Raw genomic sequence first — 12,090 nt, forward strand, 5'->3', positions numbered from 1 at the left:
GGGGGGGCTGCTTTGCACTCTGTGCCGGTTCTTGGGTGGCACTGCAAACACTTATTATTTTGTTTCCACGAAAAGTAGACCGAGTCGCTGAGCTCATAGACGTACATACGTGGTGAAGGCCCATATGACAACGAGACGTTGCAAAATTTTTACTTGGAAATACGCCCAACCAAGAAGGTCCCCCAACTGCTCACTGTGTTCACTGAGGCGGAGGGGTGCACTTCTCATACGTGTTGCGGTAAAAGCCCCAACGCCAACTGCGCACATATTCCACATACTTTATAGAAAGTCTCAAGAATAGCCCACCCGTTGACCGAAGCGGAAGGGTTTGGTTTATCACACAGGCATGTGCAGCTGGCTGCCGCAACCCACACCGGGGGTCAAGGCCGGGCCGCGGCCTGCACGCGTAAAGTGTCAATATACCACGAAGACAAGTCAGCGCGCTACACGGCCAACAAAACTGGTCCATCTCCGAACACTCCACCCACCCGCGGACAATAGTGGTGTGTATATTGCCGCTAATGACCACGATGACCACAGCCGTTTATCTCAGACCCATCCGCCATGACCACATTATGGTGGCGCGACATTCATAGGGCAGTTGTCAGAAAGGCATTACCTCGCTGTATACGTAGTAGAAGTAGTTGGTTCAATATAACGTGGTACTGTACCACAGTCTTGTTGTTTTATTCTCATTAGCCCTGGCGCTGACGCTGACCACGCCCAGCTGTTTGAACACCCCGTGTCCCGTGTCCTTTCCCACCCGACTCGACGACCCCGAGCCGGCTGCAAGAGCGGGTTGCAGGTGTCCAGGGCTTGCTTGACCAGGAGCGTGGTCGGAGGAGCTCCCCGAAAACGTTCTTCCGCCCCGACCCCGACCTCCCACCCTCTGTTGACTGTATAGAGGGCACTTCGGGGACCTCTCCGACGTCTCCGATCTGCCTCCAGCTGGGTGACCGGCGCGCGGTGGGGCGGCAACGACGCGGTGTGCCTGTGGCGTGCCTGCGGCCTGGGTTGCGCGGCACCTTGTTTTTGACGTCAACTCCTCGCCCGGGGCTTTACCCGGCCGGCCTACGCCACTCGGTCAAGAGTTTTCCCGCGAACAGCAAAAGGCGCGGCCGCCCCCCGCGAGCCCCGAGGGGCTTATCCGAAGGAAGTGTAAAGAACAGCGGCGGTCTGCCGCGATGCCCGCGGGGCCATATTGCGGCGCACACACGCCACAGAATGTGCGCCATCCTTTAGCAGACAGGCGCGCGTGCCCGCCCAGATCATCAAGCACGTTCTACATAATTATTACGATGATCGTAAAGCGGCCGCAGAGCACAGTGCAGCCGCCTGCAGAAGGCGCTCCCACCGCCGCCTCGAGGTAGGCAGCCCATCGCGCGCGCGCGCGCCGCTCAGGCCTACCGCCCGCCGCCCGGGCTCCGGCCGCACGGCCGCGCACGGCGGCGGCTGGCGGCGTGCGTCCCTGGTCGAGGACTCGTGCACTGGTGGCACTCGGGACACCCCACACAACACTTTTACCGAATATATTTGCCTCGTTTGCGGCCGGGGTCAGCTCGTTGCGCGTTCATTGCGACGCCGTAACAACACTCGTGTAACACACGCCGGCGGTCATGAAGCGGTTTTTATTTTTTTTTCGGTGCGGAAATGAAACTTAGGGTAATGGAGAGCGGCCGTGCGCGGGCGGAGAGCGCTTAGAGAGCGCGCCGGAGCAGCGCAGCTAAGCGCAGCGCACGGCGCAAATGGCCGCGGCTATAAAACGCTAACCCCCGAGTCCACAGTGGTTCAGTTTGTCCGGCCACGACATCACTGCCGCCATGGAGAGCCTGTCGCACCCCGCCGTCGCCGTGCCGCTCCTGGCGCTCCTGTCGCTGGCCCTCCTGACCCCGGGGACGAGCGCCTGCGTGAGTTCGAGATTCGAGACGACGGCATCCTTCGTGCTATTTCGTCCACCAGGATGCGGCGTGGGCCCTTTTTGAGCCCTGTATTCCGCAGGAGAGCAAACAAGATTCTTACATGGGTGCGTTTGTCCTCTTTCCCCCAACAGAATGGCTTCCGACTGGCGGTGAAGAAGGCCGACACCAAGTGCGCCGACGGCTCGCCCAGCGTCCTCACGATGCGGGACTTTAGCGTGATGCTCACCCCCGACTGCAAGTTCGTACCCAAGGGGTGCGTCAAGGCCAACAAGAAGTTCGCGCAGGCCGAGGTGAGGACGTGGATCAGGTGGTGACTGTCGTGCCAATCTTGTCGGGGTGCTGATGTTCTGACTGAACCGCGTGTGTTCGCAGGTGTCCTACGTGATCAAGTCGTCGACCGGCGTGCCCCTCGCCGAGGGTACGAAGAACGCGTGCGAGGCCATGGAGGAGGCTTCCAAGAACCGGGATGCCATCATGATGATGGACATGTTCCAGCTGCCCAAGAAGTGCCCCGTCGAGGAGGTGAGTGATAATCTGTTGACAATCACACTTTCGTAAAAATCTGTTCTTGTTGCTAATTTACCATAAACACTATTCGACAGGGTGAGAAATGCGCGGACGGCAAGACGGTCGACATTTCGCAGTGGAAGGACAAGCTGACACCCGGTGGCATCAAGGCAGAGGTGAAGATCAAGCACGAAGGGGACATGGTGTCCTGCCTCAACTTCGAAGGAGCGCTTAAAAAGTGAGCGCGCGGCAAACACGGTCCGAACAATCCGTCAATATTCGAATTGAAATAACGCAGTACCAATGATGTTTTCCCTAGAGTATTAAAGACAATTCTAACAATAATCAAGTGTCTGTTCTTTTTGAAACACGACCAGAATAAACCCATTTCAGTGTTTAATTTGTTTTCAGAGCAGGACTCACATACCAGGTGGCTGACTCACGCCGCGCTCTCACGGAGTTATACTGTACCGCATGCGCGCGTGCGGGCGGGTTGCCTACCTCTCACGGGCCCGCGGGGATAGGCAAACCCACTCGCACGCGTGCATGCGGTATAGTACAACTACGGCACTGAGCGGCGTGGGTCAGCCACCTGGTATAGTAGCTTTAGCAGAAGCGAGTTTTGATCATGGCATTCCCCGGTAAGCCCGCGCACAGTGGGATACCCCTACCTAATGACAGTGGGTCCTTCGCACGTGTTTTAGTTTCCGACCGAATGGTTGCGCGTAGCGCACAAGCTCCATGGAGACGCCAGTTACTACCCAACATATTTTTGAATAGTACAACATAACACGAAATGTGAACCTCTCTTTTAAAACGGAGAGTCCTCATGCCAGCGCACCACGCGCACGCGCTATTTGCAGCGGAGTGGCACTCCGAGGCGTTATTTACACGCCACGCTTCAGTCCACCGTACCGCAGGCCCGCAGGCCGAACTCCGCTGCTGGCCTGCCTGTCCGTCAATTTGTCGTCTGTTGTGTGTGTGTGTATCTTTCAGAGAGATTTGTTATCACTGAAAATAGTTTCAACATTTCATTTTCATCCACCACTCATCACTGCCTCTACGATGGGGATGCTTCTACTACCCGGTGGGTTCATTTACCTTTGTGGGAGTGGAAAAGAGGGCATTAGTTCACTATTCTTTGCTCTGCCTCGCTCATGAATATGTTTTGATACGCCTATTATCATCTTCCTAAGAAATTCACATTTCCTTGACTTGTGTCATGTGTTAAGGAGAGTTATGAGTAAACCACGAGCCGGTTTTTTATGTACCGAGTGAGATCAGTTAACTGGATTTCTTTCAAATGGATCATTAACCCCAATATCTCATTTCAGACCGGACACAAAGAAGTCAAAACAAACAATTACAAATCAATCGGCCCGTTCTCTTTTCTATTCATTTTTTTACATCCAGTACAATACATGTGCCGTTAAGCATGGCTTTTATCTTCTTAAAGATGCTAATGTGCAATTATCATTTTCCGGTTTGCAGTCTTGTGCTGGCATGCATTTTGTGATTTTATATAATAGGTTAGGAAAACTGTTCAGTTAACTTTTTGTAATGAAACTATTTCAGTGTCTTGTGATCAATCTTTGATGTAACATTTAACCACATTTAACTTATCTCCAAGATTTGATTGTGTGTGTCTCTGACACTAAATTCAGTATTCAGATCTTTGTATCTTCTATGAAAAGAAAACATTGCTTATGTTCTTGTTTTGAATGAATTTGTCGTTTAAATATGATTGTGAAGAGATTTTAGCATTCTTGTGTTTTAGTTTTCTCTGTACCTAGCCCTTTAGTCAAAATAGCTCACTGGCAAAGAGCCAGGTGCTCCCACCTGAAGTTGTGCGTCAGATGAAGAAACAGCCTCCTTACACTAACACTGTCAAAATCTTATTAAACTATTACTTCCCATTTTATAATTCTGATAAAAAACGTCAAATAGACTAGACAATTATAAGATAATATTTGACTGTTTATCTTATATATTATGACCTTAATTGAAAGAATAGATAACAGATCCACTGCATAAAGGTTATTTATGGTTTTTGGTCATGGTTTATGCAACTAAATCAGTATTTTTTGCAATGTATGTCAACGGAAATTTTCTAGATCACAGAGGGCAGGAATACTCTTAGGTGATACAGCCCTTGAATCTATTTAGTTCTTGTACTTGTATGAAATGTTAATAACTGTCTCATATGTCATAATAACTTTCAAAATAACTTCTGCACTTTTTCCATTTTTACTTTGTACTGTCAGCTTTATTTATAAACCCATGTTGCGTCTTTTCTGTCCTCAGGCTAAATCAATGTGATGATGAGGACTCAAAATTTTTCCTCATCTTGAAATGGTGCGCAGCACAATTTAACCATCAATCTTCCTAAATTCCTTTTTTTACACCCCTATTTTTTAATTATCCACAATGGGTGCATGTTGTAGTAAACACAATTCTGACTCAGGCAGACAGTCAGGTATGTAATTTGCTTTCCTGGCTAAAAAGATGCTTTGTGCAAACAAAATTAATCCTCCTAAGTGTTCCTTCCTTTTATCTTAATTTCTGACAATGCTAAACCTTTTCTTTTAGTTTTACAACATGGCTACAAGCTTAATGAAACAACAGACCTTGCCGCACATCTGGGCAGTGTTGGCACTTTGGGAAGTGAGCCAAGGTACATACAGGAACCGAATCGCGTTATCCTGGGTATTGGCAGTGGGAAAAGGCAACAGGGAGTGGACATCATCAGAACACCCACCACACCATGTAAGTATCATACCATCAAATCATTTTATTTTTCGCCTGAAGCTTTTGTTACTAATGGGCATTTATGCGATGTTAAATGTTTTATTTTCAATGTATCAGTTCATCCTAATGCTGGCACTAAAGGCCGTGTTGTTGTTGCTGTCTACAATTACACCTCAAGAGAAGCTGCAGACCTTTCTTTTGCAAAAGGAGATAGAATGGAAGTAATTGATGACAGGTAATTGATTGTGGTCTTCCTGTATGTTTTAACAGTTTGCTTATCAAACACTAAAATGACAATTTCATTCATTTTTGCAGCGAGTCGGATTGGTGGAGAGTCAGACACATTCGCACAGGAGAAGAGGGCCTTATTCCCTGGAACTTTGTTGCTGAAGAGAAATCTGTTGAGAGTGAAGAGTAAGGATTTTAAGTTGTTTTTTATCTCCTTTTAGATATGTATTTAGACTAAATTGTATTGTTTTCTTCTCCATAAAAAATAGCTGGTACTTTGGAAAAGTTTCACGCAAGGAAGCAGAGAAGCTTCTTTTAGCTGATGAAAACACACGTGGGACATTTTTGATCCGTAACTCAGAGCACAATCCCAACGGATTCTCACTTTCTGTGAAAGATTGGGATGAGAATCGTGGGTACCACGTTAAACATTACAAGATCAAGCCATTGGACAACGGAGGATATTACATTGCAACCAATCAAACTTTCTCTACTTTACCTGCTCTTGTTCTTGCTTACACAAGTACGTTTTATGCCAGAGTGCATCTACTGTATTTTAATTCTCAATTTAATTACAGTATTCTATCAATCTCACATTTATTTATAATTTATTTTTAAATCCAACTTTTCAGAGAATGCTTTAGGTTTGTGTCATGTATTATCTCGTCCTTGCCCAAAACCCAAACCGCAGATATGGGATTTGTCTCCTCTCTTAAGAGATCAGTGGGAAATTGACCACAATGAAATTCAACTTATACGGAAGCTTGGGCAGGGCAATTTTGGTGAGGTGTGGTATGGTAAGTACTCTATACTGTTGAAATGTTACAAAAGATTGAAAGTAACCAATTTCACCTTGTATCTTTACATTTTTTTTTCATTCAACAGGGAAATGGCACAATAATATTGAGGTTGCTGTCAAAACATTGCGACCGGGTACAATGTCTACAGCAGCTTTTCTTCAAGAAGCTGCTATAATGAAGAAGTTTCGGCATGATCGCTTGGTTGCACTTTATGCAGTATGTTCTAAGGAGGAACCTATCTATATAGTGCAGGAATATATGAACCGAGGAAGTTTGCTAGAATTCCTTCGCAATGGGGAAGGAAAAGACCTTCAATTTGGTGACTTGCTTTATATAGGAGCTCAGGTCGGTACATTGCTTATCATTTATAATCCATCCATATTATGTGTACCAAAGTAATTTATACATAGTACTTTGTTTATTAGGTTGCAAGTGGAATGGAATATTTAGAAGTAAAGCTACTGATACACAGGGACCTTGCTGCCCGCAATGTCTTGATAGGAGACAATAACATGGCAAAGATATGTGATTTTGGTCTTGCACGAGTTATAGAGGATGATGAATACTGCCCTAGACAAGGTATATGAAGCATAAGAAATTGACCAAAATAGTGCTCATGATTGTTGCAAGATAACTGACATTCTGTTTTGAATTTCCTTTAAGGTTCCCGTTTCCCAGTCAAATGGACTGCTCCAGAAGCAATTGTTTATGGACGTTTCTCTATAAAGTCAGATGTCTGGTCGTATGGAATTCTTCTTATGGAGTTATTCACATATGGACAAGTACCATATCCCGGTTAGTAAATAGTTCTAATGTTAAAAATCCATAAATTTTTCCCATCTTTAGATTTCATTTATTAAAAATGTATGTAACCTGAACTATTGGTGATTTTGCTGTGTTTTTTTTTGTCAGGTATGCACGGCCGAGAGGTTATAGAGCAAGTAGAGAGAGGATATCGTATGCCCAAGCCAACTTGTCATTTCATTCCGGATGCTATTTATCGGTTAATGCTTCAGTGCTGGGATGCTGACCCTGATAAGCGACCCACCTTTGAATTCCTCAATCACTATCTAGAGGACTTCACTGTTACTTCCGAGCTACCATACCGCGAAGTTATCGACTGAGTTTCCATTGATCTAGTCTGGAACTTGTACAGTATTGTACTGATTCACTTATCATTGTATCTATATCAAAGTGAGTCTTAAGCTCTCACATTTCATCTCCATTTCTTTTGATTGTACCAGTCATCATGTCTTGCTTTGATGTGTGTAGTTTCTCTTTTTTCAAAAAAGGAGAAGGGTAATCTACATTCCTTGGTGGTGAAATCAGTGAGTTGCAATACTTATTAACAATTACAACATAAAGTTTGCTTTCCTTGAGGTCTATTGGATAAAAATGTCCTTTACCTTTAAAAAATCTTTGTTTAAAATTTGTTTTCCCAGAAACCACACATTGACCGACATAATATTTTGCATTTTGGTGTGTTGATGGTGCTGAAAATGTTCTAAAAGTAGTGGCTCTCAATCTAGTTATCTGGAACTTTTAGTCTACACATGTAGACTTTGAAATGTAATTTTTGTATATACCTAAGCTTTTCACTGAATGCATCCTATTTATTTTTTGAAATGACTATGCAATCATGGCAGTGATCTAATGTTAGACTGATTCATAATTCATACTGTGGGAAACTGCTACCATTCTAGTTGTATATGCGCTCCATAGTTTTTATTTATTTCACTCGTTTTCTCTTCTATGCTTCCTTTGTTACTGTTATTATTATTTTTTTTTTACTACTATCACAGTGGGCGAAGTCAAAGAAACATGAACTTTTTTCCTTTCAGACTTTATGGAAAGGGCCTTTCCTTCACCATAATGTTGTTGTAGTTATTTTGATTTTTTTTTCTCTTTTTTGTTATATTTTGATTTTGCTGGTCTTATTTGTAACTATACATTGGAAAGAAAATCCACTATTTGCAAAGAGGAAGTAGTTGTGGAGGGTGACAACTTTTTATTCCTCCTTTTTGCTCCTAGTCATAAATAACAGCGAAAGTTAAATTACCTTTTAAGTACTTTCAATATATGTTATTTTCTTTTGGGAGAAATTTTCATTTTGAAACTTCTTCCTGCTTGTATGCCAAAGATTGAGTCAATGAAGCTGTTACTGATACCAGTGATACCATAAGAGGAACAAGATTTTTGTTTTGATGCTAAAAATTAAAAATTCTTAAACTCCTGAAATGCATGAACTACAGTTCCTGTTTTGTAAGGTGCGTACTTCTGAGGAAGATATTGTAAATGTAAAGGGGTCCTCTTTGTACTTCCACTACCCAAGAAAATTTTGGATTTTGCCCTAGAGGGGTGTTTGCCGTTTCAATTTGTGAAGCAGTTTTGATTCATCTTGTATACAAAACGTTCATTACAGTGGGGATGGGTAGTCCAAGTGTAAAAGAGATCAAAGTGATTAAGGGTTACAAGAACTGTGATGCATGATTTGCTGTGTTGGTATGTATTTCCTCTCAAAGAAAATGTGTCACTCTCGTCTAAAATGTTATCCTCTCAGTTATGGCCTATTTCATGACATTGTCTACATCATAGTCTGAATTGTAGTTGTTTGGGAAATGTAAATGAATGAGTTTATTTTGAACAATGACTAACTGTGGTTGTGGTGTTTGAGCTGCTTTTATTTAGTAAAAAATTCTATGCAGTCTGTCACTTGCCATACAATAAGCCATATTAATAATTTTTGATTGTAGCAGGTTTTTAATTTAATTATTTGTACAGTAGTGTACCTATGTATTAACACTGTTTTTCCTGAACAATTGCATACCCTAGTAAACCTTTGTTAGGTATTTGAGGAAAGAAAGAAAGAAAAATAATTCAAGTTTTTCTTTAATGAAATACTGGCATATAAGCCCTCATTGGTTATAACATCACTTTCCTATTGATTTTGAGCTTCAGTGATTGCAGACTATACTACAAGTGTCGTTTATGTTGTACATTCTGTAATCAAAAGAAGCCGCTGTTTAATTTCCATCCAAAATGTCTATTCTTAGTGATCTCATTTGATGTAACATCTAATTTTTATTGCATATTTTCAGACTTGGTTATTGCTCTTTAACTTTCACGTTAATTTTTTATGATCTATGACCACTCTTTCTGTTGTTGTTGTTCCAACTGTAATGTGCTACGTATTATTAATCATTTATCAAAGTGTTGGTCCTTAAACCAGTGTGGTCCTGGCATGCCTCTAAAATGTGTTCCTGTTGTCACTTTACTTTGTTTTCTTAAGTCATCATTTGTGATATGAATTAAACCCTTAGTTAGCTCCCTTTCTCATGTAGAACAGTTCTTTTTTAAAAAATTATTATTTCAGCATTATCATCATTATATTATTATTATATGCCTGATGGCCACTCTTCAGTCTTCATTTTGGCATTTTGATGTCAATTGAGGGTGATGAAATGTCTTCTTTTTATCCAAGTGTCCAACCTTAGAGTAATGTTTGTATGTCTTTGCATTTTTTTTCTTCAGAGGATTATTTTGATTCAATATGATAATTGTAATCAGGCATTTTTAACAAGCTACAGTCTCAAGCAAAAATGACCTTTATAATCTATGTTTTTGAAACACGGCCCAATGTTTAGTTGTAGCCTTTGAGCAACTTTGATTTTTCTTAATCAATTTATGCAGATTGCATCATTTTTTTTTATTTACCACTAATTTTATTTGGTGCTTTAGTGTATATATTTGTGTAAGGTTATGTATAGGAGTGAGTGATTAGTCAACGAATTTTTCTACTCTACAACGAATATTTAAGTCTAATTTTAAACATCAAAAACACCCTTTGCAATTTTCTTGTCACATCAATCTACATGCATATTACTTTGCTGCTGCTCTTACTCTGGGATCACCTTGTGTAATTTCCTCCCTGAAATGATCAGTAAAAGTTTTTACACAATAAGGGTATTGGTGCTTAATAACAAACATTATTTTGAATCCGAGGGGGAAGCAAATTGAAAGCTTCTATGACGTTATGACGTGATACATGAACATGATCTTTTCAAAGTGGACATAATATCCCCGCGAATGGATGTTACCTTTAATTCCTTTTCATCAAAAATTTACAATGAGAAATAGATAGCTTTTTTTTTTTTGCTTTTTTGCTTTTTTTTCATCTGACAAAGTCTGTTGGTTTGATACCAGAAAAGACTGTCCCTGATGAAATGATCGTCTTTTATACCAATAGTATTCTAAGAATTTTGCTGCCTTCTTTTGTTTTAGACTCACTTTGTATTTTATGAATATACAAAAGTCATAGCATGTCAGGAATTTTCATTAGTTTGTGGTTTCACTTGTGTCTCCCAGGCTTTTTTTGATAGTTGCACTTAGCTTTTTGATTTAATGAAACTGGCAGGGGATTTCTAGTTTCTACTGTATGAGAGCTACATATTCTGAAGACATGCTAAGATTAACAGTTATGTGTACAACATTCTCTGTTTTGAATTACCTATACTATCTTTACACATTCACTCTCTCAATATGAAAATTTTGAGACTTGAAATAGATTGTGCCTTAATTAATACTTTAAAACATTTGGCATGGTAATGCAAATTAATAACGTTTTAGTTTCTTCAAAATATGAATAAAGTGTGTTCCTGTTTTTGGCAATTTCTTTATTTAAGGCTATTGGGTATCAGAGAAAGGAGAATATATGAAATTACAGAGAAATGGTTCTGGGAAGTGTTTCTGTTCAACAGGCTCAAGTTATAAAATTCATCTAGAAGGCGATAACTGTTTATTCTTCTTCCGGGACCAAAGTATTTTTTCAGTAATTAAAACTTTCCACACCTTTCTTCAAATTTGTTTGTCCTGTGGCTCGCTGTGTTTGCGTTCATTGTATGATTCGAAAGCTCCAGCATGAATATTGTCCAATTTCAACCATAGCAAATTTACATTCAGTCCATATGTACAAATTATGGTTTCTATTTCCCACTACCGATCTCCTGAAGGTTTGTATTTGTAGCTTCTCCATTAATACTTTTAATCCTTGTTATGAACTTGTCAAAAAAAAATTGAACATAACTGTACTGCTGTGTCTGATGAACAAATCAAACTTATACAGTTCAATGTGTGTTTATATGTGTGACTTTGAATTATTACTCAGACATTATTCTTACCTGCAATTGTAGAATAATCAAATGTGTTATGTTCTTCATAGTCCAATGGGTACCTACAATGTAGATGTATGTAATGATTGCATTTTGGAACCCCAACTGTAAATCTTATTGATGATTTAAACTGTCAGTCGTGGTGCCAATAATTGTTGTGTGACATGTACTCCTTGTGCTTAAGAAACTTCTTGGTTAAGTCGTCCTACTTTGAGGAACTTACCTTACACTGCCAGATTTTACCTGGGAGTCACTAAAAATCTTAATTATTTCAGCTACAGTTTACATTCTTTATTAAATAGATGATTTTGTACTATAAATATAATATATTATTGCCTTAGTGTCACTTCTACATGTGTTTCATAATAATATAATTTCACAACTAAGAAATGGAGGCAATTTTTATTTTATTTTTAGATGAGTATATATTCCTTCAATTTCCGCCACACCACGATGTAATGTATATATCGTGGCCACACGTAACACGGTTATAGGGTACGCGAAAATTTAGTTGTTTTCCGGCGTTCAACCCCAAGTTCTTCACTAGACTATACCCGAAGAAGCATAGTGTTCTCTGGTGATTTCCCCATCGGAACGCTGAACTGTAAGCCCAGGTTGATACCTTTCCAGGCGGAGACCGGCGGAAGATACCGGGGGAAGCACCCTGGCGATGTAGCGATGCGACAGGCGCGGTACAAGGTTCGGCTGACCGGGGGGGGG

At 41.3% G+C, this 12,090-nt stretch overlaps 2 protein-coding genes across 3 annotated transcripts; both read left to right on the forward strand.

Annotated features, from left to right (window-relative positions):
* The first annotated feature begins 1,738 nt into the window (after positions 1-1,738).
* Positions 1,739-2,771, forward strand: LOC113203125 (uncharacterized). Its single transcript, XM_026417641.2, has 4 exons — positions 1,739-1,907; positions 2,051-2,209; positions 2,292-2,441; positions 2,522-2,771. The coding sequence occupies exons 1-4, from the start codon at positions 1,821-1,823 to the stop codon at positions 2,666-2,668; spliced, it is 543 nt and encodes a 180-aa protein (XP_026273426.1). The 5' UTR covers positions 1,739-1,820; the 3' UTR covers positions 2,669-2,771.
* A 359-nt stretch (positions 2,772-3,130) lies between these two features.
* On the forward strand, positions 3,131-11,760 carry LOC113203114 (tyrosine-protein kinase Src64B). Of its 2 annotated transcripts, none has more exons than XM_052270123.1 (11): positions 3,131-3,405; positions 4,731-4,902; positions 5,016-5,192; positions 5,292-5,409; positions 5,490-5,588; positions 5,672-5,925; positions 6,035-6,199; positions 6,288-6,547; positions 6,628-6,781; positions 6,866-6,997; positions 7,115-11,760. In XM_052270123.1, the coding sequence occupies exons 2-11, from the start codon at positions 4,854-4,856 to the stop codon at positions 7,324-7,326; spliced, it is 1,620 nt and encodes a 539-aa protein (XP_052126083.1). In that variant the 5' UTR covers positions 3,131-3,405; positions 4,731-4,853; the 3' UTR covers positions 7,327-11,760. The 2 variants fall into 2 exon arrangements, with proteins under 2 accessions (XP_052126083.1, XP_026273414.1); XM_026417629.2 differs by having other exon boundaries at positions 3,132-3,513.
* The last annotated feature ends 330 nt before the right edge of the window (positions 11,761-12,090 follow it).

This window comes from Frankliniella occidentalis, unplaced genomic scaffold (genome assembly GCF_000697945.3).
Source record: "Frankliniella occidentalis isolate FOCC.00 unplaced genomic scaffold, Focc_3.1 Scaffold111, whole genome shotgun sequence".
Classification (NCBI taxonomy): Eukaryota; Metazoa; Arthropoda; class Insecta; order Thysanoptera; family Thripidae; genus Frankliniella; species Frankliniella occidentalis.

What these genes read in the sequence shown, in the direction of transcription:
- LOC113203125 (XM_026417641.2), top strand. Translation starts at nt 1,821, where the DNA reads ATGGAGAGCCTGTCGCACCCCGCCGTCGCCGTGCCGCTCCTGGCGCTC. An exon ending in CCCCGGGGACGAGCGCCTGC is followed by an intron (nt 1,908 to 2,050) that starts GTGAGTTCGAGA and finishes TTCCCCCAACAG; the next exon opens with AATGGCTTCCGACTGGCGGT. An exon ending in AGAAGTTCGCGCAGGCCGAG is followed by an intron (nt 2,210 to 2,291) that starts GTGAGGACGTGG and finishes GTGTGTTCGCAG; the next exon opens with GTGTCCTACGTGATCAAGTC.
- LOC113203114 (XM_052270123.1), top strand. Translation starts at nt 4,854, where the DNA reads ATGGGTGCATGTTGTAGTAAACACAATTCTGACTCAGGCAGACAGTCA. An exon ending in TGACTCAGGCAGACAGTCAG is followed by an intron (nt 4,903 to 5,015) that starts GTATGTAATTTG and finishes CTTTTCTTTTAG; the next exon opens with TTTTACAACATGGCTACAAG. An exon ending in TCTTGTTCTTGCTTACACAA is followed by an intron (nt 5,926 to 6,034) that starts GTACGTTTTATG and finishes CCAACTTTTCAG; the next exon opens with AGAATGCTTTAGGTTTGTGT.